The 25,072-nt window shown below is 32.0% G+C and overlaps 8 protein-coding genes across 11 annotated transcripts; 4 read left to right on the top strand and 4 right to left on the bottom strand.

The window, feature by feature from the left end:
- The first annotated feature begins 48 nt into the window (after positions 1-48).
- On the top strand, positions 49-2,568 carry LOC105432389 (uncharacterized). 2 transcript variants are annotated; one of them, XR_016141413.1, is made up of 5 exons: positions 49-550; positions 848-1,153; positions 1,225-1,443; positions 1,511-1,881; positions 2,459-2,568. XR_016141413.1 is itself a non-coding variant. In XM_011647187.3 (4 exons), exons 1-4 carry the CDS (start codon positions 445-447, stop codon positions 1,819-1,821), a joined length of 942 nt encoding a protein of 313 aa, XP_011645489.2. In that variant the 5' UTR covers positions 49-444; the 3' UTR covers positions 1,822-2,040. The 2 variants fall into 2 exon arrangements, 1 of the variants encoding a protein (XP_011645489.2); XM_011647187.3 differs by lacking the exon at positions 2,459-2,568 and having other exon boundaries at positions 1,511-2,040.
- Positions 2,467-6,946, top strand: LOC105432391 (retinol dehydrogenase 14). Its single transcript, XM_011647190.3, has 5 exons — positions 2,467-2,598; positions 4,061-4,336; positions 5,097-5,336; positions 5,989-6,371; positions 6,565-6,946. Exons 2-5 carry the CDS (start codon positions 4,066-4,068, stop codon positions 6,667-6,669), a joined length of 999 nt encoding a protein of 332 aa, XP_011645492.1. The 5' UTR covers positions 2,467-2,598; positions 4,061-4,065; the 3' UTR covers positions 6,670-6,946.
- On the bottom strand, positions 6,898-10,286 carry LOC105432390 (esterase FE4). The gene is made up of 8 exons (XM_089085361.1): positions 9,952-10,286; positions 9,540-9,665; positions 9,303-9,462; positions 8,714-9,090; positions 8,036-8,207; positions 7,725-7,918; positions 7,456-7,600; positions 6,898-7,305 (listed from the first exon to the last, which is right to left on the bottom strand). The coding sequence occupies exons 1-8, from the start codon at positions 10,147-10,149 to the stop codon at positions 7,013-7,015; spliced, it is 1,665 nt and encodes a 554-aa protein (XP_088941487.1). The 5' UTR covers positions 10,150-10,286; the 3' UTR covers positions 6,898-7,012.
- Positions 10,287-10,487: 201 nt separating this feature from the next.
- LOC148937981 (uncharacterized) lies at positions 10,488-12,009 on the bottom strand. Its single transcript, XM_089085364.1, has 3 exons — positions 11,612-12,009; positions 11,426-11,549; positions 10,488-11,229 (listed from the first exon to the last, which is right to left on the bottom strand). Exons 1-3 carry the CDS (start codon positions 11,711-11,713, stop codon positions 10,958-10,960), a joined length of 498 nt encoding a protein of 165 aa, XP_088941490.1. The 5' UTR covers positions 11,714-12,009; the 3' UTR covers positions 10,488-10,957.
- A 131-nt stretch (positions 12,010-12,140) lies between these two features.
- Positions 12,141-16,278, bottom strand: Tsf2 (transferrin 2). Its single transcript, XM_011647192.3, has 9 exons — positions 16,114-16,278; positions 15,390-15,802; positions 15,188-15,305; positions 14,936-15,115; positions 14,233-14,849; positions 14,000-14,164; positions 13,811-13,899; positions 13,392-13,732; positions 12,141-13,247 (listed from the first exon to the last, which is right to left on the bottom strand). Exons 1-9 carry the CDS (start codon positions 16,175-16,177, stop codon positions 12,607-12,609), a joined length of 2,628 nt encoding a protein of 875 aa, XP_011645494.3. The 5' UTR covers positions 16,178-16,278; the 3' UTR covers positions 12,141-12,606.
- A 329-nt stretch (positions 16,279-16,607) lies between these two features.
- On the top strand, positions 16,608-19,048 carry beta4GalT7 (beta-1,4-galactosyltransferase 7). The gene is made up of 5 exons (XM_011647193.3): positions 16,608-17,472; positions 17,556-17,767; positions 17,848-18,071; positions 18,152-18,298; positions 18,413-19,048. The coding sequence occupies exons 1-5, from the start codon at positions 17,370-17,372 to the stop codon at positions 18,708-18,710; spliced, it is 984 nt and encodes a 327-aa protein (XP_011645495.2). The 5' UTR covers positions 16,608-17,369; the 3' UTR covers positions 18,711-19,048.
- LOC105432396 (alpha-2-macroglobulin receptor-associated protein) lies at positions 18,100-20,966 on the bottom strand. Its single transcript, XM_011647197.3, has 7 exons — positions 20,757-20,966; positions 20,456-20,597; positions 20,188-20,358; positions 20,016-20,123; positions 19,808-19,919; positions 19,583-19,739; positions 18,100-19,374 (listed from the first exon to the last, which is right to left on the bottom strand). Exons 1-7 carry the CDS (start codon positions 20,964-20,966, stop codon positions 19,171-19,173), a joined length of 1,104 nt encoding a protein of 367 aa, XP_011645499.2. The 3' UTR covers positions 18,100-19,170.
- A 174-nt stretch (positions 20,967-21,140) lies between these two features.
- LOC105432395 (DNA repair protein Ku80) lies at positions 21,141-24,986 on the top strand. Of its 3 annotated transcripts, XM_089085359.1 has the most exons (14): positions 21,141-21,282; positions 21,485-21,583; positions 22,132-22,355; positions 22,418-22,543; positions 22,667-22,742; positions 22,817-22,954; positions 23,053-23,236; positions 23,320-23,453; positions 23,526-23,669; positions 23,740-23,882; positions 24,006-24,251; positions 24,331-24,493; positions 24,583-24,607; positions 24,769-24,986. In XM_089085359.1, the coding sequence occupies exons 1-13, from the start codon at positions 21,262-21,264 to the stop codon at positions 24,592-24,594; spliced, it is 1,710 nt and encodes a 569-aa protein (XP_088941485.1). In that variant the 5' UTR covers positions 21,141-21,261; the 3' UTR covers positions 24,595-24,607; positions 24,769-24,986. The 3 variants fall into 3 exon arrangements, with proteins under 3 accessions (XP_088941485.1, XP_011645496.2, XP_088941486.1); XM_011647194.3 differs by lacking the exon at positions 24,769-24,986 and having other exon boundaries at positions 24,583-24,717; XM_089085360.1 differs by lacking the exon at positions 24,769-24,986 and having other exon boundaries at positions 21,232-21,372; positions 24,583-24,717.
- Positions 24,987-25,072: the final 86 nt, after the last annotated feature.

Below are 25,072 nucleotides of genomic sequence, written 5' to 3'. Positions count from 1 at the left end.
GAGATAAATAGAATAATTATAAAAGAAGCAATAAGAAAATCAGTCGTTTATGATATTCTTTTTATTAATTTATGATTCATAACTATAAATAAAAATGATTGAATGGTTTTGTATCGTTTCTTTGAGTTTTTAACAAGGATTTCTTTGCATATGTTTAATATAATGATATAACTATAATTTTATTTCAAACTTTAAACTTTGATATTCTCAAGATATTTTTTTTTTGTTTTATATTGATCGACTATCTTCAGATTTGATTCAAAAGAAAAGAAGATCACACTCGGTTTACATATCGCGTCGTGTCAATGAGCGATTCTGCGTCGCAAAGGAAATCGGATGACAGTATGACCCAGAATTTCTCCGTTGACCAATATACCAAAACGCGAAATAATTGATACGAATATGAATTGATTCGAATAAGAAAATCAATAAAAGGAACGAAAGATGATCGGTGACACGGCGCAGATCAACAAGGAATTTATTGAATGGATTGACAGCGTTCCGTTTTCAAGACCCGCGAGAAACTTGACGAGAGATTTCTCGGACGCCGGTAAAATCGCCAATTCCAAGTCAATTCTTCTGCAATCGGATTCTTTCTCTTTTTTTTTTAAATATATGCATTTAATCGATTATTAATTCGGACGGAACGATTTAAGACAAAATTTCGAGCTACATAATTCATTGTTCTTGGCCTAACTTTCTTTTCTATACGTCGACAAATTTATTTCTCATATTAAAATAATACATTACTTGATAAAATAATGCAGACATTACTTGATAAGTTAATGACTGACAAGTTAATCGGAGTTTGATCGAAGACATCCTAAGTCATTGCGTCCCTCGACAGTTCTTACGGCAGAGATTCTGAAACTATACTATCCCCGACACGTGGAGCTTCACAACTACGCGCCGGCAAATAGCATAAGCTCGAAGAGAGAAAACTGGAAGATGCTGAATCGAAAAGTACTTGCGAAGCTCGAGATGAAACTGAGCAGCGACACGATCCATCAGCTGGCGAATGGATCGCAAGGTGCGATCGAGAAGCTCTTAACGAAGTTGAGAATGAAGATTCTGAGGGACGGTGTAGAAATGCACAGGCCGAAACTCAAGGACGGAGAAGACAATGTAGAAGGCAACAACGTGCAGATATCAAGTGACCAACATTTGCCTAATGATACTTCGGCATGTCTCGTTTCATTTCTAAGTGTATCGTATTCTTCACAGGAAATAAGATCGGAGATAGCTTGTCGGACAACAACAGCCATGTCAAACAGCCGGTAGAAAGTTTAAACAACCTCAATACCGATAGTAAAACTCGCGAAGTTAAACCGTCAAGTCTTATGTGCTTCAAACGAGGGATTCTCGTTATCTCCAGTTGGATTATCTGTTTCTTCTGGATATGGAATATCTTTAACATACTTCCTCATTTCCGAAGGCGCCGAAGTGAGATATTTAATACATAAATGAGACAATTTATGACAATTTAACTAATATTGATAAATTTTTAAAGGCAACACACTCGAAGATGTTACAACGGAGCAGATTGAAGATACAAAGGACGATAATGTACGACGTACGATTTACGCGGAATTGAAACAGGAACTGCGCGAAAAAGAGGAAGTGATAAGCACTTTGAATCATAAGATCACATATCTAGAGAGTTCGATGAAGCTCAAGGATCTGCGCATTTCCAGCCTGGCGGCACAAATTCTACAAAACGCTGTCGAAATGGATCAATCAGCGAAGTCGCAATCGATCGATGGCGCACGTGCCAAATTACGTTCACGATCGCACAATTTTCATGAAAACAAAACAAATTAGAAATTCGTAGTGCAAACTTAGCAGTGAAAACTTAGTTGTGAAATTATAAATAAAAAATTAGTGAGATTTATTATATCACATGTAGCAAATTACTTTGTCATGTTACAATCATCTTTTTTAAATTATAAATGAGAATCTATATTTGCCATATGAGAATCGAATTTTACTTGCATAATTCAATTGATTGAACCGAATAACCTCATTCTTGATAAATAAATAATTAATGAATAATATTTTGATTAATTTCTTGTTCTTTTAATGAATTTGAAGTTTTGCATTATAATTATACTGCATATTGAATCGTTTTATTCCGAGTCTTTCTAACAATTTGTTAAAATAATAATCAATTTTTTTCAACCGAAAAATATTTACGCAAGTATATATACTTGGCAATACTTTTTTACTTTATTTCATTTTTATATCGTGTAAAAATTATTTTATCCTTCATATATTTAAAAATTCTGGCATAAAGTTTATGCAAAGATATTTGGAGCTTTGTTAGGAAACATTTGAAATAATCTCACGGGGGTTTCATTTTTTACCATATAAGAAGAATAAATTAAAATATACGATTGGAAGCTCAGAACCATTGGGTATGTCAAGGCCGTTTTCTCATCATCGTTTCTTACTACAAAAGGTGGGGATGCCGATATTGTCCGTTCACTTATACAGAAGACCTCGAAAGCGGGCCTTTAACGTCAGTAGTATACCGGCTCTTGGATCGTAACGGCACACGAAATACCGGAGACGTTTAATGAGGAATTTGCTATAGCGGATGTGAGTACGATTATGTAAATTCAATTAGCGCACCTTTCTTTACAATAGGTCTTCACATTACGAGATTTATTAATAATCAATTTCCACACAGATGCATTATAAGTAACCATGAATGTCATTTTTCAGAGATACTTTTTATAGAAACATCGAAGATATTTCGGATATATTTTTGAAGTTGAAATTAAAGATAAAAAACTGTACATACAATGGGTACATGATATCACGCACAAAGATATCTTTCATTGTAATTTTATTATACGTCAATCTATAGATTTTTATGGAGTAAATTTAAGAAAAAAATCTATTTGAATTGTTGAGTTGGTCGGAACCGAAAGTGGGAGAAATCAAAAAACAAAACAATGCTCAAGTGGTCTGGTCTCAATATCACGTTTCGCAAGATCAAGTTTGGCTCGATGGCTGAATAATTTCATTGCATAACGCGAAGATGAAGAGGAGTATAATAAAATTAATAAAATTAATAAAATTAATGTTTTCAAAAAAAGTGAAAGACTCATAGTTCCTTACATTACATTAAGTAATTAATAGATTCTAAAACTACATACATCATTTTATCAGAAAAGAGACATTAATTTGATATTAATATCAAAATTATATCAAACATTTTATGTCAAACTCTCTCGTGATAACTTATTGATAATAATTAAGCAAATAAATTATCAGTAATTATCGGTTATAAATAATGCGATTTTTTTCTAAACTTGACTATATCATTTTACGTCATTATTGTTATAAAAATGTAAATTTTATTGTTATAAAAATGCAATATATATGATGCATATTATCTATTATTCTTATTATATAACTTTATTTGAAATGATTTTGATGTAAAACTCTGCTTTTCTTGAAATTTATATATGGTTAATCAATTGTTTTTAATCATCACTTTGTTTATCACTTTGTACAAATTTGTGTTTGATATCATGTATCTCAGATAAAATTACTTTTAATTACATTTTTAATGAAATAGGTTAAGCAGATTAAATCGAAGAATAAATTCGATATTTTTAAAATGGTATGCATGGTCAATGACCTTCTTGTACGCAAACGCGTACATCCAGACATACTTTCAAGTTGTTCTGACTAAGCTGAAAAAATGCACAAGTGTGAAGACGCGTTTCCCTGAAGTAGAAAAAAAATCTATATTCAAGAAGACGTATCTCGAGACTTTTTCTTTCTCTAAACCGATAATAAAATATATTACTTGAGAAATTCATATTGCTAATGTTAATGTAAATTTTTTAATTTTTAATTCATAAATTCGCAAATTTTTAATTTATATCAAACGCCTTATTAAGTCTACTATTTTAAAAAAATTAATTTTCTTTCTTTATCACTTTTCCTTTTGTTCTTGCACACAGTGCGATATTAAAATGTTATGTTCATTAAAAATAGCTACGTAATTTAAAATTTTAACATGATATTTTTTAAAAATTATTTTTAGATAATATGATATTGAATAGCATTCCTTGCACAACGCTGCTTGTTTGGATTGCGGCTGTTGTGTCGGGTGGTGCAATACTGCTTCTGGTGGGTCTTCACCTCTACGCGTCTTATAGTTTGGGCATTTGCAAAAGTAAAAATCGAATGGATGGTAAAACAGTGATAATTACCGGATGTACTTCCGGTATTGGGAAGGAGACCACGAGGGACCTCGCCAAAAGAGGCGCGAGGATTATTATGGCATGCAGAAACATGGATACGGCTAATCGATTGAAAGGTTTCATAATTAAAATAATTATTCTAACATTATTGAACTAAATGGAAATAAATGGTCACTACGAAAATAATATAATTATTTCCGTTATCTTTATCTTTCAATCTTTCTTGATAATCGTTATATTGTGAAATGAAAGATTCATCTCGATCATCTTTCTAAGAAGTATGATGTAAATTTATGTAAAAACGTTACGGGTTATTATCCACGTACAACTTATTTAATTGATCGTGGTTTAATGAATTAATTACAATATTATTTACGAGTGAATTGTCTGCGAGTGAGCAGTGCGCTCGTTAGCTTATAATTAGAGGTATTGATGTCGCTTATAATTGCAAATCAATATGCTCGCTGAATGAAACGTTTTTATCGCTATACGTATATTTATTATGTAAAATGTATTTAGGGTACTTGCATAATTCTCCGAAGAGTCCACTTCCTCGTTTGTCAATGCGTCGCTTTCGCAACATTGTATAACGATCACGTAGTTAAATGTCAAATAAAACACGATAAATAAATACGCACATATACATTCTCACGTTTAGAAATGTAAAGTTTATTTGAAACAAAATCATGAAATTAAATCTGCCTTTTGTACTCTTTCTTAAAGAATTACTTTTTTCAGTTATTGTTCAGTTTAAATATTAAAAGCATTCAATATATAAAGAGCAATGTTTGCGCGCATTGTTTGCAGTATATCTTTTTGATATATTTTTCGTTTCTAATAAACTGACTATTTCATATATATATTTTTTATTTGCAGACGAAATTGTGAAAGAATCAAACAACAGCAATATCGTAGTCCGCAAATTGGATTTGTCATCGTTGCAATCGATCAGAGAGTTCGCACAGCAAATAAATCAAGAGGAAAGCAGATTGGACGTGTTGATTCATAATGCCGGAACTGCGGAGACTTTTAGGAAAATAGTCACAGAAGATGGATTAGAACAAACTATGGCTACCAATTATTTTGGGCCCTTCTTGCTGACGCATCTTTTAATCGGTAAGAATCCTAACGTAAAATTGTTAGTTTGTTTGTTGCATTAAATTCAAATGGAATGAAGATAAATAAATTATTTTAATTGTAGTTTGTAGGTACATCGCATTTAATTGTGATCGATTAATTAACATTTGTGAATGTAATATGACAAAAGATAAGTTTGAACAATTTTAAGTCACTAATAATAATTTACGTAAAGTTTATTGTGTATATACATTTATATATTGAGAAAAAAATTGTTGATTCAAAGAGATATTTGATTTAATTATATGCAGCAAATTATCAAGTAAATATTTGTTAATTTACAAAAATATTTTGTTGATATTACTGACTTATTTAATTTAACTCACTGTAGCTTGAACTGAAGGAATTACTATGACTAAACACATTTAGATGTTAATAACTTTTTTTGTTTGAATGCATACATTCAGCAAAGGGATGACATAAAATATGACACAGACGACACAAAAAAACAATGCGGTTTATAATAATCCAAACCAGTTTCTTCGTAATTTACGCAAAACGTTTAAAAAGTATTATTATGTTATATTGTTGATTTATCGTTATTAGCATTATTGATCCAATAGATCAAACAGACAAGGCATCATTTTTTTATTATATAAATTACTTTATTACAAGGAAATTTTATTTGCAGATTTGTTGAAACGATCGAAACCGAGTCGTATCATAGTAGTTGCATCAGAACTCTACCGATTTGCATGTTTAAATCTCAATAATATCAATCCGACGTCAACTTTGCCGGCGTATCTGTATTACGTGTCGAAATATGCAGACATAGTCTTCACATTGGAGTTGGCGCGACGTTTAGAAGGCTCAGGAGTGACGGCAAATTGCTTACATCCCGGGATGATAGACAGCGGAATATGGCGAAGCGTACCTGCTCCATTATCCTGGTGTTTGAACCTTATAATTAAGGCTTTCTTTAAAACGCCCGAACAGGGCGCACAAACGACTATTCATCTCGCCGTTTCTGACGAACTTAACGGAGTTTCAGGAAAATACTTCCTGGATTGTGCTGTAAGAACTTTGTTTTTAATCTCCTAAAGTTTAATTTTTTTTTTCAAAAGAATTTTGATACTTCAAAACTTTTATAAATATATGTTGACTATGGTTTTTTAATTTTTTTAATACTTTTAAGTTTTTTAATTCTTTTAATATTCTTAAGTTTTTGAAACTTTTTTTAACTCACTTTAAACACTTTATATTTTAGGAACATAGATTGTCAAATGCTGTAAAGGATCCTGCTAAGGGCAAGAAATTGTGGGAATTAAGCGAGCCTCTAGTGAAGTTGCAACCGTCAGACCCAAAGATCTGAACGCGTGTATTCTTTTATAAATTTTTATATAATTTTTTTCATTTTGTTACTTATATTTGCGACGGTCTTTTGTACTTAAAATTTTAATAATAATTTTATATAACTTGTTCAATGAATATCAATATTTTTTAAAATTTTTTCATAGAAATAATTTTGCGAGTATTGTAAGTTTGAAAAAATTATTTTTTATTATGGAAAAGACGCTTTTTGTTTAATGAAGCTATGATATTATATTTGCATTTATCGAGTAATAAAATCGATATATTTTATTTAAGAATCAAGCCAAGTCAGCATATTTATTACATGTTACAGAATCGAAATGATTTAGATGTCAAATAGATTTCTATTTATTTAAAGGAAACAAACTATCCCATTTTTGCATTCTGTCAGGATAAAATCCTTTCTTCATTTTTGATTCCTCATTGATTTCTAGATAGTTGTCTTTTTCTACTAGGAATGGTTCCCATGTAACGTTGTTTGCCAAAGCTGGCGGTACCGGTTCTCCGGTTTGAACAAAGTTCGACCACATGCTTGTCATAAGTTCCACTGTGGGAATTTCCGGAGCATTGTTTTCCAGGAACGGAAATTTGCTCTCTATAAAGAACAGATATTGCAAATCGTCATGATGCATCACTCCTAGAATGATAAAAAAATTTAGGTTTTTTTTATATATATATATATATATGTGTGTGTATGTGTTATATAGAAGTTAGATAAAAGTCAGATAAAGTATTATAAAACAATTTGAATAATTTGAACAAAGTAAAATGTGAAAACAGATAATACCGAATGGTGTGGTTTCGTTCCACATGACAAAACTATGTCGTCCTTGATAAGAAAACTTATAAAAATAGGTAGGTTGATCAGAGTTCTCTGCGATCAGTCTTGCAGCGCGATATAGCGGATATGTAATGATGCTGTCAGAGTTTAACTAAAATACATAATTATTATATAAATTTAACTAATTAGCAATATTCAATATTATTCCAAATCTCTCTATGTATCATATACTATATAGTATAATATATACCATAATAACTTTATAATTTACGTACTTTTGCAAGAGCATCGGAATTGTCTGGACTGATCGGTTGATCGTTAAAGTAAAATCGACGCAATTCGGCACTTATGTTTCTAGATCGAGGCGTATCGCGTTCATACATGAAACTGATCGGTGCGATTCTGTACCATTCATTGTTCAAGTCATTCACAAACGAATCATTTCCAAGTTCATGTTGCTTCATGACATCTGAAATACGACAATATATGACAATATAATATATTATTATATATTTATTAATTTCTGTAATTGCAGCATTTTTAATGAACAAAATTGGACAAAAAGATACAAATATAAGCTTCTTACAGGCGGCCACACCGCTAAACTCATCTTTAGTAACTCCTACAATCAGCGGAACTTTGTGGAATTTTCCTTGTCTAATAAGATCAACGGGTTGTTCAGTTAAAAATCTTTCCACGCCATGAACCTCAGGTTCCACTACAGGTGCCCATATCAAGACTGGATAAGCATACCATTCCTAGAATGTGCCATAGTAAATTGATGATATCTTATTTGATTTCTATTTTTTTTATCTAATTATTTGAAATAAAACAAATCCTTTATATTTCTTAATCTTCGACTGATGTTCAGTATTACAAAATCACAAATATGAATCTTCTAAAATACAGAGAAATTTTAATATATATATATATATATATATATATATATATATATATATATATATGAATGAATAAATATAACTTAAATTCAGTTTTAGCGTTTTATTAATTAACTAATAATAAGCAATTATTTTTTGATTGTTGTCTTTTGCTTCTATCATTAGATGCTTCTATTATTAGATTTAATCTAAATTTAAGTTATATTTATTCTAAATAGAGTGACATTTTTTTGTATATATCTAAAATATCTAAATATATTAATCCTCTTATATATTATCCTCTTTTTTTGTATCTAATTTTTTATCATTAAATAAGAAAATTATTTTCTATTTATTAATTTCATCTTATATATTATTTTTCTTACAAAGAACTTGGTTATAGTGTCTGTGAAATTCTCCACCGGTTTGGAGTTCAAGCAAATTAACATAGAGCCAGTGCTGTCGGTTGGACAATCTAATAATTCAGCTTGCTTTTTTGCCAAGTGCAACTGGTTAGTCGGGTGTGGTTCCGTCGTCATCATCGATCCACTCATCGCGATCGCTCGATGGAACAATCCTTTGGACATCGGCGAGACCATGTGCAACATCACGCTCAATCCACCGACGCTGCAACCAGATATAGTAACGCTGTCGGGATCGCCGCCGAAAGCGGCTATATTTCTTTGAATCCATCGAAGTGCTATGACTTGATCCTTCAGGCCCAAATTACCCGGTGCTTTGGAATCGCCGGTGCTCAAAAAGCCTGATGTTATTCATAAGTAGATTATTAAAAGAAAAAGTTCCGTCATTTTTGAGTCATGAGCGATAAAATCTTGTAATAATATTTATGTTTTCCTTGGAATTATGTAATAAAGTAAGTAAATAACATTATGTTTTTCTTTAAAGTTTAAATGCCACGGATTCTTATCGCTCGTAGCTCGAATATCAGAAAAATAATAAAACGCGGGACTTCACCTAATGTCGCGAGGCGATGATTGACGGTGACGAGAACGACGTCTTTGTCCAACAAATACTGAGGTCCGAAGAAAGAACTCTGACCCGAAAATAAGTAAAAAGCACCGGGATGGAAGAATACTAACACGGGTCTTTTCACGGACTCGCTCGTCGACGGTAACTGCGATCAAGATAATTGTTCAATTAGTGACTTCACGCTCTTTCGGATGTGAATATACGTTGCATTATAAGACTCACTTTCGTCGTGTAAACGTTCACACGAAGACAATCCTCCATTATATTCTGTACGTTTATTGCTGTACAGGCAGGTCCTTCTTTGGTTGCATCGTAAACGTCGTTCCAGTCTGCCGCCGGAATTGCGACCTAGAAGAGAAATAAAATTAAAAAACATGAAAGATGATCAGAGAACCAGTCTTCTGATTAACTCAAAAATTTGCTATGGCATTAGATCGTTCACTGAATACATTTTCTCTTAATTATCACATGCCTAAAACTATATTGTATTTTTATTACATTGTATTTAGAAATTGAAGACTTTCATTATTTTATTGATTGCGCTAGGAACCCAAATTACTCTGTCGAATTTAATATGTAATTAATATAAATGTAATTAATATTATTTATTTATTTGCAAAATTTATTGCTTTACTTGAAAACGTTGCTGTCCAGTCGGTGGTTCAGCGTATCTCACACCTCGGAAGGAATAGATCTTCCTGCCGAGTCTGGAGGTCATGGTGGAACCGCGAATTTTCCCAATGGGAGCGGTGACTTCGTGTTGTTCGCCAGCGGGATCATCCTCGGCCAGCGCAACGATGATGCTCAGGAGAATAACGAACAAATGTTTCATAATGTTTCTACTAAGGAAGACAAGTTGGAGTACCAAATGTAATGCGAGCAGAAAACTCGCGCACGTGAAACCGGTTAAGCACGTTAGGCGCCGCACCAGCGAGCACTAAAAACACCTCAAGGGCGATACGAGGCCTTTTATACCCGGCCGCGAGGAGGAAGATGCGCGCGCGAACCGCAATTGCCTTTCTGAGAAGCTTGGATCGTATCGAGAGTATTTTTTCACAGACTAGACGTATATAAAGTCACGTACAATTTTGTAATTTAAATTTGCACGCGCATGGGATTTAGAATTAAGATAGGAGAATTAACGCGGATTTGACGGAAGACGCAGATGTATTTAAAGCCGTGACTCGTAAAATTTATCCTGATGTTATCTCACGGTCACAGGTCGTATATAATTGTTTTTCCTCTTAGCGTATCTTTAAATGAAATAACCGACGCGAATAAACCGAAGCTAAAATGAACTGATCGCATTAAGTGCTGGGATAGGACATATTTTCCTCACCGCAACGAACACGTAACGAGTATTACAAGAAAGAGATTACAAAGATACATAAAATTATCTTATTGTATTAGACTTAATGTATTGGACTGTACTTCTTATAGTTTCATTACAAGAACAGAAAAATTTTTATCATTCCAGAAAAATGCATTATTTAAAAATTAATGGTTTAAAGAACTTCTAAATTTTTTAGATATTTATTAGATATTTTTTCTCCTGGATGTCTTCTAGATTTCTGTGTTATTCAAAACTGTAGTATTCACGCTGAGAAATTTTTTAAAATACTCTGTTGATGAAAGCCAAATTATTTCTTCTTAAACTCTTTTAAATTGCATTTGTCTTCAGCACGGTAAGTTTTAGTTACATGACCGTGGTAGAAATTTGCATCGTGGTCGACCAAATCGTTACGAACTTGTCTCTTTGGTTTAGCAAGTTCACGTAGTCGTTTAGGGCAACGTCTGTTATTGCTAGCGACGATACGGGCATATGTATCAAGAAGAAATGCCTTCTTATCGAATTGATGAAATGGCCCCAAGACTTGTTTGCTATCCACTAATTTATGGGTTTGGTATTTACCTGAAGATTTGCAAATTATACAGTAAATTGGAAGCTCATAGAATAAAGTTTATTAATAAAGAATTAATATATTATTTATTTTATAATATTATTTACACTATACAAATAGTATAAATAATATTATTTACTTCATGTATAATGATTTAGATATAAATTAAATCATTATAACATATTAAAATCGTTTACGAGATCTTACTTGCTATGACATTAGTATGTTTTGCAGATGAAGGCAGAGTATGAGATGTTAAACCAGAATCTGGTTTCTGCTTCCGTTCAGTAGATTGGTTCAGATTATTGAATATTTGGCTAGTATCAGTCATCTGAAATATTTAGCATGTATATCTCGTTGTATGACTATCTTTGAATTGTACATGAGAATTACCTGAGGATTATCGGAATTATTGCATCTATTAATTTGCGTTTTAGGTCCTTTTCCTAGCGTTTCGTATTTAGATGTATTCACTGGTTGTGTGTCACTATTCATATTGCTTTATTATGGACTGTTTCTTGCAGGAACAAGCCGTTTTCCGTTTATAGAAATATTTTTATGTCTTTTGTTAAAATTACGTTATCCAAATTATTAGGAGCGGATAGATACTTGATAGAGAGGTTTAATTGACTTAAAAATTTTGATTCAAACTTAAGATTTGATAGTTTTTGAAAGCCAAAGCAATGTGTCTCCTGTTTCCTTTTCTGATCGTTATTCAATTGTAATTTCAATCTTTTCTGTTTTCACGTATGATTCTATTTATGACATTTAGCAATATGAGAAACAAATTTTAATATTTTTCGTGATAAGTCTAAATTTACGCGAACAAGTTTTGTTTTAAATTTCACGTTTTTCATTAAATTTTTTATTATTTTAAGAAAACTTTTTATTAACGTATAGAATAATATAAAATTGCATAAAAAACTTTATAAAGATTTATTACTATAAAAACATTAGTGGACGGTATAAAATATACATATATCAAATTATTAAATACAATAATTCTTAAGATTATTAGATCGATAATTTTTTATATTTGGACGGATACGCTTAGAGATAGAGAGATATGACTCTGTTGGATGGACGCAAAAGCAGTAACTATGCTTAAGTTTATACATTCAACTCCATCTTTCAGTCATTTGTACTTTTGCAAAAATATACGTGTAAAATATATATATATATAAAACAATCTTTAACTGACATTTAAAATATCTTCAAAAATATTAGTGAATAAAACATACTATAGCGATAAAATGTATTGCCAATTGATAAAATGTGCTATATATCAGATCATTTTTGTCAGAGCTCTATTCTTCTTTCGTGATCTCGACGCGAATTATTATTCGAGTATTCGTGCAAAAGCATACAAAAATACGCAATCGCGATATTTATCTACCAAATACAAAAGTGAACGCGATCATAAGTATTGTAGCAAATAATGAATAGCTTATTGCAGACGCGCCTGCGTTACAATCTACGATTCTCCTGGCTCTCATAAAATCTGGCCCGAGATAGGTACTATATTCCCGTTTATTTGGCGGAATTACCACTAATTGTTGAGTTGCATCCTGAAAAATGAGATCGCTATAAGGTGATGGACTGTAATACATGCTAAAGCTGAACTCGTCCTGCTCCTTTCGGCCGTAGAACTGTTGAGCATATATAAATAGATTGATGTACGCGTTGATTTGCGTCTCGTTATAACCGTAATAACCACCGCGCGTGACTATGGCATTAGCAGCAACTTTGCCCAGGTTGCAATTCACATAATCTGTAGTCGGACGGCGTGTACCGTCCGGACAGAGCAACTCGAAATCTTTTGTGAATGTATTGCGCGCCCAGAACTCCTTACGCTTGCCGTCAGTATTTTCCGCGACTGTTGTATGTTTCACAAAAGATACATCGCCACCTCCTTCTACGAGACATCTAAAGGCACCTGTATATCCAAAGTAATCCTCGGAAGCGTCTCTTCGGCAGTATCTATAACTTACTCCATGGCATAAATCGCACATGTTATCGTAAGGCACGCCTACAAACAAATAATTAATTAAATATCAGATAAAAAGTTTCGTAGATTCAATTATTTTATGAAAAAATCTACCGACCATTATTAATTTATTTAATTAATTTACAAATTGTCAGTTTAGAAAAATAACTTAAAATTTTTAGTTACCTGTATTGTATTCAGTACTGAGCGCGCCTGGCACGCAGGATTTACTAAAGTATTCGGCTGCGGCGCGTATAGAATCGCAACCATATCCCCTGATCCAGCTGTTAGAGATGAGATATGCCAGCGGGTAAACCCATCCTGCAGCCGTGTTGATTCCGGGGTGACAAGTATATTTGTTCTTAAGATATGTCAAATCTGTATTATCATCTTCCTCCTTAGCGACGGCTACAACGTAATAATCCGGTGTACCAAGATTATATACTTCTGATATAAACGGAATCAAGTCGAAACGTAAACCAGCGGTGTAGACGTCACTGGCATCTAATACAGTTACGTCGGCAACTCTATTGTAAACAAGATGAAATTATGATGCACTTCATCTTAGGATATATGTATTTAAATTCAACTTATTTTCTACATACCCGCTTTTTATCAGCTGCATACAATTTATTTGGCTGTAGCCTCTATGACAAAGTAATTCTGGTTTTAAGAGCTGAGCTTTTAAGGCAATCTGCAACAAATAATAAAAATATTAAAATATTCATATTTAATTTTTAAAATAAGCTAAACAATTGTTTTGTAATTTAGAAATCTTTCTTTCTCTCTTATACCTTCATCTTTACGCATTTTTCCATTTCTGGATCAGATGTAACGCATAATGTCATTCGATTTACAGGACAATGGCGTACTCCTAATACATGATCTAAAGATCTTCCTAAGTATCCGGTGTATGTTTGATCTTTTTCGGACAGTTGTACGAAATCGCGAGCAGAGTCCTAGAAAAATAAAGCCCATTATAGATAAGTACTAAATCAATAATAAACAGATGAAGCATGTGTCTTACAGAAAATATTAAATTATGCTGTGTTCCATATCTGGGTGCTGATTCGTATAATTCGAATACTTCTATCGGTTGCACATTTGTAGATTCGGTATGATCTCTTTCTCTATTATAGTAATTAAACGTATCATTAATCGCTGGCCTCTCCCATGAGTTAAATTCTCCTCCTCCTATTCCTCCACCTTCTTTTTCGCCACCGCTAAAGCTTCGATCATATCCATTACGATCCCAGTTGTCCGTATTATATTCGTTCGGATTCCTAAATCCACCTCTATTAAATTCATTTTCGTCAAATCTGTTGTTGTAACCTGGACGGTTCTCGAAATTTCCCTGATTATTGTTGAAACGATTGAAATCTCCCTGATTATTGTCGAAACGATTGAAATCTCCCTGATTGTCAAAACGATTGAAATCCCCTGTATCATTCCTGTTCCTGTGCAGTATTCGAACGGCTCTTTCAAGAAATCTTTGATACATTCGACGAATCTCGAACTTGGTCGCTGAAGATGTGACTATCGCGCGGGATGGCACAGTGCCCCAGTTACAGGTTCTATAATCGTCTATAGGTCTGCGAGTACCGTCCGTGCACAGTAATTCGAATTGTTCCTTCTTCACAGAACCTAATAACAAGAAAATTGAAATGTAAATATTCTCTTTCCCCTTTTTGTTCTTTTCTTTTAAAAATTTTATTTGTAAGATTACATACTGAAATCGAATGTTGTTGAAGTCATTTCCTGCACAGTTGTGTGTACCAAAAAGGCAATTTCACCTGCTTCGACTAAGCAGCGGAAAGCTCCTTCGTATCCCGAATAAGGATCTTGGTTTGTACACTTACCACCAGGTATTTTTCCAATGCATAAGCTACATAACTGGTCAGAATTATCACCTACAATTGATTTTTTGAATTATAAGAATTATACAATGGAAACATATCTATATATTCTTGTATTGAACTTACCAAGTGGATTATATTTATCGATTAAAGAGTTTACTGCACAACTAGGCCCAAAAAACTTAATTGTTGATTTTACATGATTGTTACAATCAATAACTTCCATTCCTCCATACCTCATAAGCTAAACAAAAATATATTTTACTATATATAAGCAATTATATTTATATTGTGATAGTTCATGTTATATTTTATCAATTTTACTCACAGTATTAATAGGAATAACCCAACCTGCTAGTGTTCCAACACCAGCGAAACAGCCCTTCTTGCCTCTAAGATCATACAAAGTTTGTACTTCAGGCAGAGAGCCCTTTTTAATCACTGCGACAGCATATTGATAATTCACACCGCTTTCATATATCTCTTGCATTATTGGTACAAGACTATGATATCGTCCAGCTATAAAAACCTCTCCAGCATCCAACGTTGTTATCTGGGCATTTTCATGGTCCAGCATGGTCATACATTCTTCCTTATTAAAAGCCTGCTTGCAACGCAGTGAAAAGTAGCTATAACCAAAGGAGCCTCTCTCGCGATCGATTGCCCTGGAGAAGGCTTGACATTTGTTCTGTTCACTCTCGGAGACTGTACACCACGTGACTGTATTGTTGTGGTATTGGCCTGTTGATAATTAATTAATTATCACTAATCATTACAAGACATTAACATGCAGTGTACTCCGAATTTTTCACAAAGTTAGACTGACAAATATCAGGAACCAAAAACGTAAGTGAATATAGAATATGTTATCGTTGTCGGATCATCTTAGAAATATATTAATTTGATATGAAATATAAATTTTTATTTTAGAGATCAAAGTTTTATTTTCTAACTGTTAATTTGAATATACGCATCGCATGGTATAATTGCGTTTTACAATGCGCCAGTTAATCTCGCTTTCATAACGTTCCTCGGGGAAGAACGAGCTTTACCATGAATTTGACGTAACGCGAAATAGCACAGGGACAATAATAATGCATATGGCTGGAGCCACATCTTTCCTTCAAATGTTTCTCTCGATTTAAAAACACACGGACAACACCCTTGACATGACTACTCCGGACTGTAACGAACTACACCCAACTCTACACACACGTGACGTAACCCATTCATTGAACGAGGATAGAATGAGCAATACGACGCTACGAGTCTGTTCGTTTTAGACTGCATTCATATTGGCAATACTAAAATGTATAGTTTGTGTTACGTATAATATAGATTTTTTTAGTTTGCATTGGAGAAAAACCTGAGAAATATTCACATGCTGCCTTATTTTTTTTTATATCTTAAAACAGTTTTGATCCGATGTTCTGATTATAATTATATTCTGAATCGTTTTTTTTCCTCTTCTTTTTGTGATCGTTCAAATTTCATTAGCGTCAACTTTGATCACGTGATCTGGTTTGACATTAAAAATTGCCTTGGAGCCTTGGACGATGCATGAAAAGGTGCCTTCAGGTCCATAGTCGGGCAGATTTTGCGATCTGTAAAGTTGCAGCGGCGAATAGCGATGAATTCTGCCGCGAAGTGATACGAGTGACATGACTGATACGCTTGTGCAGACATCGTTAGTCAGAATATAACAATGCGGGAGTTGTGCACGTGGATCGGACTGGTATGTGATGCTCGCGAGTTCGCAGCACAGAGAGATGTGTGCACCTTGCACGGATGTTCTCAAGAGATTTCATCATTCGAGCTAGTACAGCGAGAGATGCTTCTTTGCCCCTCGACGAAGTGTCGCTGATCGGGCAACTTGTATATGAACTCTAAAACAAAGGAAAAGGAAGGGTCTGCGACGTGTTTCTCTCACTATCTCTTTGAAGGGATGCAATGAATCTGAAATTCCTCGTATTAATTTCACATCGGAATGCCCATTCAGAATTATATTATCAATCGACAGCTGCGAATGATAATTTTAAGGATTACAACAGTCCTTAAAATTAAGGTGACTATCAGTCACCTTCTTCCAACATAATTAGATATTTAAGTATTGTGAGAACAATACTTGAATGATTGAGCTCTTATTCTCTAATAACAATAGAGAAGTGTGAAGAAAATTTTTCTTTTTCAAGAAAGAAGAAATGCCACTAAAAGATATTAATGGATTATTAAAGCAGCATTTCTGTATCAATTAATGCTCGCAGAGTTTATATTTTTTTAGATAATTCTTTTGTAAACTTTAGTCAACATGGATAACATTTGGAAAAGCATAAGATTTAAATATATCTTTGCTTGTATCTTGATTACCTTCATTATGTCATGTATAATCAGTATATCGCCCATTAGTATTGGTTAGTCATCAACATAATGCAAAATATAATATATATAGTATAATATAAAGACAGTTATTTTATACATTATTTTATTTCCACAGATGAGTGCAAGTGCGAAACCAATATTCAATCAAGTCAACACCTCAAGCAAATAACTAACGAAATTAATGGACATAAGAAGAGAGCTGAGCATCGATTGGCCATACTAGTGCCATTTAGGGATCGTTTTGAAGAACTATTGATATTTGTACCACATATGCAAAAATTTTTGGATAAACAGAATATTGATTATCATATATTTGTATTAAATCAGGTACAACAGTAGCAGAAATATATGAAGAAAGACTTGCGAATAATAGGAACATTGTTTTAATGTTATTGCTTTTCTTTCAGGTGGATAGATATAGATTCAATCGAGCGTCTCTTATAAATGTAGGTTTTCTCGAAACAGAGAAAGCATTTGATTATATTGCGATGCATGATGTAGATTTGTTGCCTATAAATGATCAGTTATCATACGCATATCCAAGTGCTGGACCTCATCATATATCATCACCAGACTTGCATCCACGATATCATTATTTTACCTTTATTGGCGGCATACTGCTTATTAAAAGGTATATCTTAAATAATGATAATAAATAATAATGAGATTAATGATTTATTTACTACTGTTGAATATATGAAACTTTTGCAGGGAGCATTTCATACAAGTCAATGGGATGTCTAACAAATATTGGGGATGGGGTCTTGAAGATGACGAATTTTATGTTAGACTGAAAGAGACTGGCTTAAGTGTCAGTCGTCCGCAAAATATATCAACGGGAACGCATAATACATTTAGGTATCATTCTTGCTATAAAAATTTAATTTATATTTACTATAAATTATAGAATAAAACTGTTATAGAAGTGACGCTTATTTTTTCCGATCGTTATGTGTTGAATATGTACTACAGGCATATACACGATAGAAATCATAGGAAGCGAGATATGACGAAGTGTTATAATCAACGAGAAATTACCAGAAAACGAGACCGACAAACTGGCTTGAACAATGTCTCGTATAAAATATTGGATACAATCAAGATGACTATATCAGATACTTCTTTAACAGTGATTAACATCTCTTTGCTCTGTGACAAATCAAGTACACCTTGGTGCGAATGTGAGAAACTAGTCGGATCAAAAGAAGGGAGATCGAAAGAGAAAAAGAAGACTAATAATAATAATAGTAAACTTGCCACTGGGCTATAATTATATTCCTAGTAATTTAATTGTTGAAAATATATATATATATATATATATATATATATATATATACACACACAAATGTACTCGAAAATGATCTTCACATTCTTCCATTTTTATGTACTCGACTTAGATAAAAATAAAATAGCTTCCTATAGTTCATTCATATATTGTTCGTATAAGAAAAATTTTTCTTATAGTACAAATTATTTATGATATATATTTTAAATGCTTTAATAGTATAAATATATCAGAGTTTTGTTACTCATCATAACATTATATGTAAAAATTGTTAAGAGCGTAAGCCAATAAATTATTTGAATATATAAACAATTTTCACCAAATATTCATCATTCATTTAATGATGAACGATTCTAACGTTTCTAATTGCTTTGTATATATTATTATATTGCATGTACATTGATTCTTGTAAATGGCAATGATCTATAGCTTTTTATACAATTTCTTATAATTCCGAATGTCTCTGCATGATCTTGTTTTCTAAATCCATATGAAGCTTTTGTACAGTTCTAACATGTTTCTTTATGTGCTGATCTGCAGTTGAATTTTCTGAGTCATGATGCTGTCCTGTCCGTGCTGCTTCCAAAGCTCTTTCTGCATGTAAATGCTGTAGTTTAAGTAGTCTTGATTCATAGTGCAACAGTTCCTCCTGTACAATGTATATATATATCCACATTAATGTAAATATAATCGAAGTGCGTTCGTTAACAATTTAAATTTTCTTAATGGTAAATTTTTTTAACGTTTACAAAAATAAATAATAAGTCTATAGATACAATTTAGTTTTCATCTAATTATTTCTACAGATATGTATAAAGAGAAAACTATTGGAATTATTGTTATTATTATCGTTATACCTTTAAAGATGACAACTCTTCAGGAGAAAATTTTGCTTCTACCGCAATCTTCCATAATCCTTGTATTTTGGGATCTATAAATTCTTTGTGGTTTGGTCCTTTTGCAGTAAGTCTGTCTAAACGATCAAATCCGTTTCTCAGTTCCAAATGTTTCTCCCTGAAATTGAAATAAAAATTGATTCAGATGTTAATATATACATATAATCTTTCACATAATATGTGTACCGAAGTAAATTCGCTTTTTCTTCGTGAGTTAATTTCCGATCTGGTATATCATTAGATAATTCTTCTTCGATCTCTAACTCATTCCAACTTTTTGATTTTAAATGTAATGCATCTAGAAAAATGTTATACATATATATATAAAACATATAGATATAAAAATAACATTTTTAAAGCTGTATATATTAAATATAGATATAAAAAAACTAACTTTCAGAATTCTCTGGATCTTTAGACTGGCCTTTTAGTAAATTCATATACTCATCTATTTTTTCCTGATGATGTTGAAATTCTTGTTTTAAAGTCTCAAGCTCCTCATCTAAAATATATGAATATAAATAAATATATGTATAAATACTTAATTATATCCAAATTCTACTTACCAGTAAAACCAGCCATCTCAGCTTTAGCCCATAATTTGTTGAGTTTTATATCGCCAAATACATCTTTAGAAACATAATTGCTACCATCATTCAGTGCTTTATGCATTTTGAGTAATTTTGGATCTTCAGTTTCCACGAAATGTTCCAGTAAGCCATATGTACTCATTATTCCTTTGAGATAAAATTATATAGGATTATATAGGATTATATAGGATTAAACAAAATAAAATAGCTAGAAATGAAAATAGCTAGGTGATATAAAAGTTACCGATGAACTTCTGCCTTAGACGGGCTTCTTCTAAGCCATCAGGATCCTTTCCATCTGATTTAAAATGCTTGTATGCGATCTCTTCCTTATCGTGAATCTTCAACTCACTGAAAATTGATTGTAGCTTGGTATCGGTCAAACGCTGAAACGTATGTACATAAAATTAGAAACACAAGTTTACGTAAAATATTTATTACTAAAAATTGACTGCAATTTAGTATTTGGCAGACGTTAAAGCGAATATATATAAAATTAGACATAAAAATTTATAATTCTGTTTTATACACAGTTCATTACTTACATTCTTCGCCTTAACCCAGAGCACATTTAACTTGGCCATCCTGAACGGTTTATCCAAGTCCCGGAGGGACGTCGGGATTTGCGAAGACTCTGCATATTTAGGCTTATTTGCTTCGGCAGAATATTTATTTTCTCCTACACTGGTGCGGATTGATAGTAAACCCAGAATTATTAGTAAAATAAATTGTCCGTTTAGAAATATCATTTTCATGTTTTATTCAGAAAACGATTGCATAAAGAGGTTTGCGACACAACCCGTAAACCACGTAAGTAAACGAATACAAAACTGACGTATGACGTGATGCACATGTACGTATTGAGCGTGTCACGTGACATGTCAGCCAGATTATGTTTGGCATTAACATTTGAATGAAACTGCCCGGTATATACACATCCTAGAATTTTACAAGATTCTAGACAATTTTATACGTCGAACAGCAGTTGAATCCCGAGTCGCATCGATAGAGAATTATTTCTGTTGGAAACGAGTGTTTTAGCAAAGAAAAATGCCACCAAGGAAATTAAAGGTTATATTCTAATAAGATTTTATTAATTAAAGAATCTTGTTCGATAAAACGATAAGCTGCCGATAAGGTGAAGTGAATATTAGAATCAAGGCAGTAAGGCAGATTGTGTTATACATATGTTTTCGAGAAATTTTTATTTAATGAATATTACATAATATTTTTATTTATTTGAATTATAAAATTGAATCCTTATATTTTATAGGAGAGTTTAATTTTTCTGGTGAATGTTGGAGTTACTCGTTATGGCACACAATTGTTGGATAAGGAAAAGTTTATTCTTAAACACATTATCCAGAAGAAGGTATTTTCTTTATCACAATAACATCTTCCAATCATTCCCCAATAAATATTATAATAGTTACGTTATATTAATATTATAACTTTTAAAATTGAGAAAATTAAAAATTTTTTAAAAATTTTTTATCAGTATACATTACTTATTAAAAAAATTTGTTATTATTTGAGAGTTAATGAGTCATTATAATGTCTATTATCTTTTTTAAATTTTAAAGATTTTTTTTAGAATTTATATCTATACTACCCTGACAGCACAGATTCTGAGAATGAGGAATATTGTGAAAATATATTTATATGTTACCAATTTATTATTGAAGAAAAATAACTATAACAATAATAATATTATAAACAATACATTACATTCCAACTCTGATAATTTCCTACTCAACAATATAATTGTTCCATACAGCATGTGTTATATATTATTTATATTGTAGAGTATAGAAAATTATTATATTGATTATATTGATTATATAATGTTATTATTATTTAGTATCTAATAGATTGTATTTGTATTTCTGTTAATTTTAAAAATAATGGAAAATTATATAGATATTCCTGCGTCCCAAGGATGAGATAGGAGTTATATTAATGGGCACAGATAACAACGACAGCGACAGTATTACAGGATTGGATAATATACAAGAGTTGTGTAATATGCAGATTGGAAATTGGGATTTAATAAAAAGTATTGAGAAACTGCAAGTCACAGATCAGAGTAGTTCTTGGATGGATGCAATTTATGGCGCAGTTGAATATATCAAACATGAATGCATGTAAATATTAAATGTAACATATCAACTTTCGGTCAATATATTAAATTTATTTCTTATTTTAGAGATAAATCTGAAAGGAAAATAATCTTGTTGTCTGCTTTTGATGAGGAAGAAGACATCGTTGGCAAATTTCGAGCTGAGGATATTGCAGAGGCATTAAGTTCAGAGAACATTTCACTCATAGCAATGTATTAATTTTTTTAATTTTGCTATCGCAGTTATTGTAATGATAGTAACTAGAAATTGAGATAAATGTTATAATATGGAATTAGAATAAAAATATAAATTAAAGTAAAAAAATTACATTACAGTGGAGAGAAAGCATTGGATACAGATGAGAATTCTCAAACAGCTAGTGAGATATTGCTTAGAGAAGTTCTGCAAAAGGTAATTTGAGCGAATAACTTATAGAAGAAAGACATCCATAATATTTAATAATTATATAATATTTTACGTTTTAGATTGACGGTCAATATCTCACTTTTGAGCATGCTATGTCAGATGTACGTTTCTACAAACGGCCATCGACTAAACCATTCCTGTGGTACTGTCAGATGGAGTTAGGCGATTTTCGCATACCGATCGTTGGAATTTCTAAAGTAAAACTTTGTATACATAAAAGAATTACATATTTTTTAAATATATATTACCATATTATTTTAAATATATATTATTATTGTATCATTTACATTACAAGATGCCAACTGAAGTGAAATTACCAGAAATGGTATTAATAGCTAAGATGAGCACATCTGATGCACCCGATCAAGAAGTGCCAATTAAGAATGTCGCACAGTGGACTGATAACAATAGAACTGTTCATACACAAGAGGACATTATTCGTGGCTATGTGTATGGTGGCAAGATTATTCCTGTTTCAGGTAAGTCATTCAATTTTATAATACATTTTGCTCTAATACTTTGCTCATAATATAGATTCGAATAATCGATGCACTAATTTCAGATGAAGCTAAGAAAGCAATGACACCCAAAAATAATCAAAAATGTTATAGGATCCATGGTTTCACTGCAAAGGAAAACGTTCCTATGGAGTATTGGTTGTCGGATGGCTCATATGTTATTGTTCCTGCTAACGAGGTATGCAGAGGATTTTTTTGTTACATAATACTCGTAAAGTAGCAATAAAAATTAATGAGAAATTTTTTGCAGTCGGTAAGTGCACCGTTTTATAGCCTGGTGCAAGCCATGGTTGATAAGAATGTCGTCGCAATAGTTGAGAAAGTTCATAGGGCGAATACCGAAGCTAACATGGTGGCATTATTTCCAAGTGTTGACGTACCGAATGAACCTTGGGTTAGAAATATTTTCCTCCTTATACCTTTCTATTGTTATCAATTGCGTTAACGATATTAATTTATGACAGTGTCTTATTGAAATCGGTTTGCCATTCGAGCGAGATTACGGAGCAATAGCACAGAAACCCTTGAAATTTGTAATGAAACAATTATCGAAGGAGCAGGATGAGGCCATGGATGATTTATTAAAGTCCTTAGAATTGCCCGATGTGTAAGAATATCATCATATAAATATTATATATATTTGATATGTATATAACAAATTGTATGAGGAAAAAACAATATTATATTTTTCATAATATTCATAGAATATTTATTTACTGAATTTGTTCAGCAATGCAGATGATGCTACTAACATTAGTGAGAAATATTTACCAGGATATATGCCAGATCCTGGAGCACAACACATGTGGGATACATTAGCAGCTCGCGCACTTAATCCGGATAAACCGTTGCCACCTATCGCTGACGATGTGCTAAATCTTTTAGAGCAACCTGAATTTATAAGGGAAAAATGCAAACCAGTGACTGAAAGAATTAAAAACTTATTTTCTTTAGAAAAAAAGAAACCTCTTAGAAAGTAAGTTTATTCTTAAACAAGTAAAAATAAACATTTTGAATTACTAAAATTGTTGTTTGATAAATATACGTTCTTTTAGGCATAAAGGATCGTCAGAAGATGATAATAAACAATCTGATGGTAACAATGTCGCGCAGACGCAGACAATTAAAGAAGAGGAGAAAGATGATGTAAATGACAATAGCGATCAATCACAAAATGTCACTTTACCTGATGCATGTAATTTTAATTTTAGTGATCTTGTAAGTAACTTTTATTATATGTTTTATTTGTAGATATATGATCTTTTTGTGCACAATAATTTTGTTTAAAAATATAAATATTATTACAGGCTGAGATGTAAGAAGCTGCTGGCGGTAATTATTTTAATAATTTTGTGTTATGATCTTTTTTATATAAATGAAATATATAAAATTTGAAATGTATTTGTCAGTAAAAATAAAAAGATATATTGTTAATATTGCAATTAGAAATATATAAAATTAATTTTTTTAGAGCAGTAATGCTTATTTTTCAGTATAGCTTCTCATGTCAGAAGTAACGATGACAATATCACTAACTAAATAAGGGAAAGACATGATTGTACACCCACTTCAACGCCTACCTTTCTCCTATCCTTGGTTTACCAAAAATCCATTGGCACCTGAATGTTATCACATATGCTGTATAATAATTGATCAAAATTTCATTAAATAGAAAGCGGTATATAGTATTTTCTCTAGAAAAAGGAAGGTTTTTAGATAAGTACCTTGATATTTTATAATATAATCTTTATCTAAAAATTACAAGAAGAATTTGGCAATTTTAAACTTATATATTCA

This window comes from Pogonomyrmex barbatus, unplaced genomic scaffold (genome assembly GCF_055798465.1).
Source record: "Pogonomyrmex barbatus isolate J1 unplaced genomic scaffold, ASM5579846v1 scaffold1, whole genome shotgun sequence".
NCBI lineage: Eukaryota > Metazoa > Arthropoda > Insecta > Hymenoptera > Formicidae > Pogonomyrmex > Pogonomyrmex barbatus.
The sequence above is the reverse complement of the archived record's forward strand: the minus strand, read 5'-3'. Positions and strand labels throughout refer to the sequence as shown.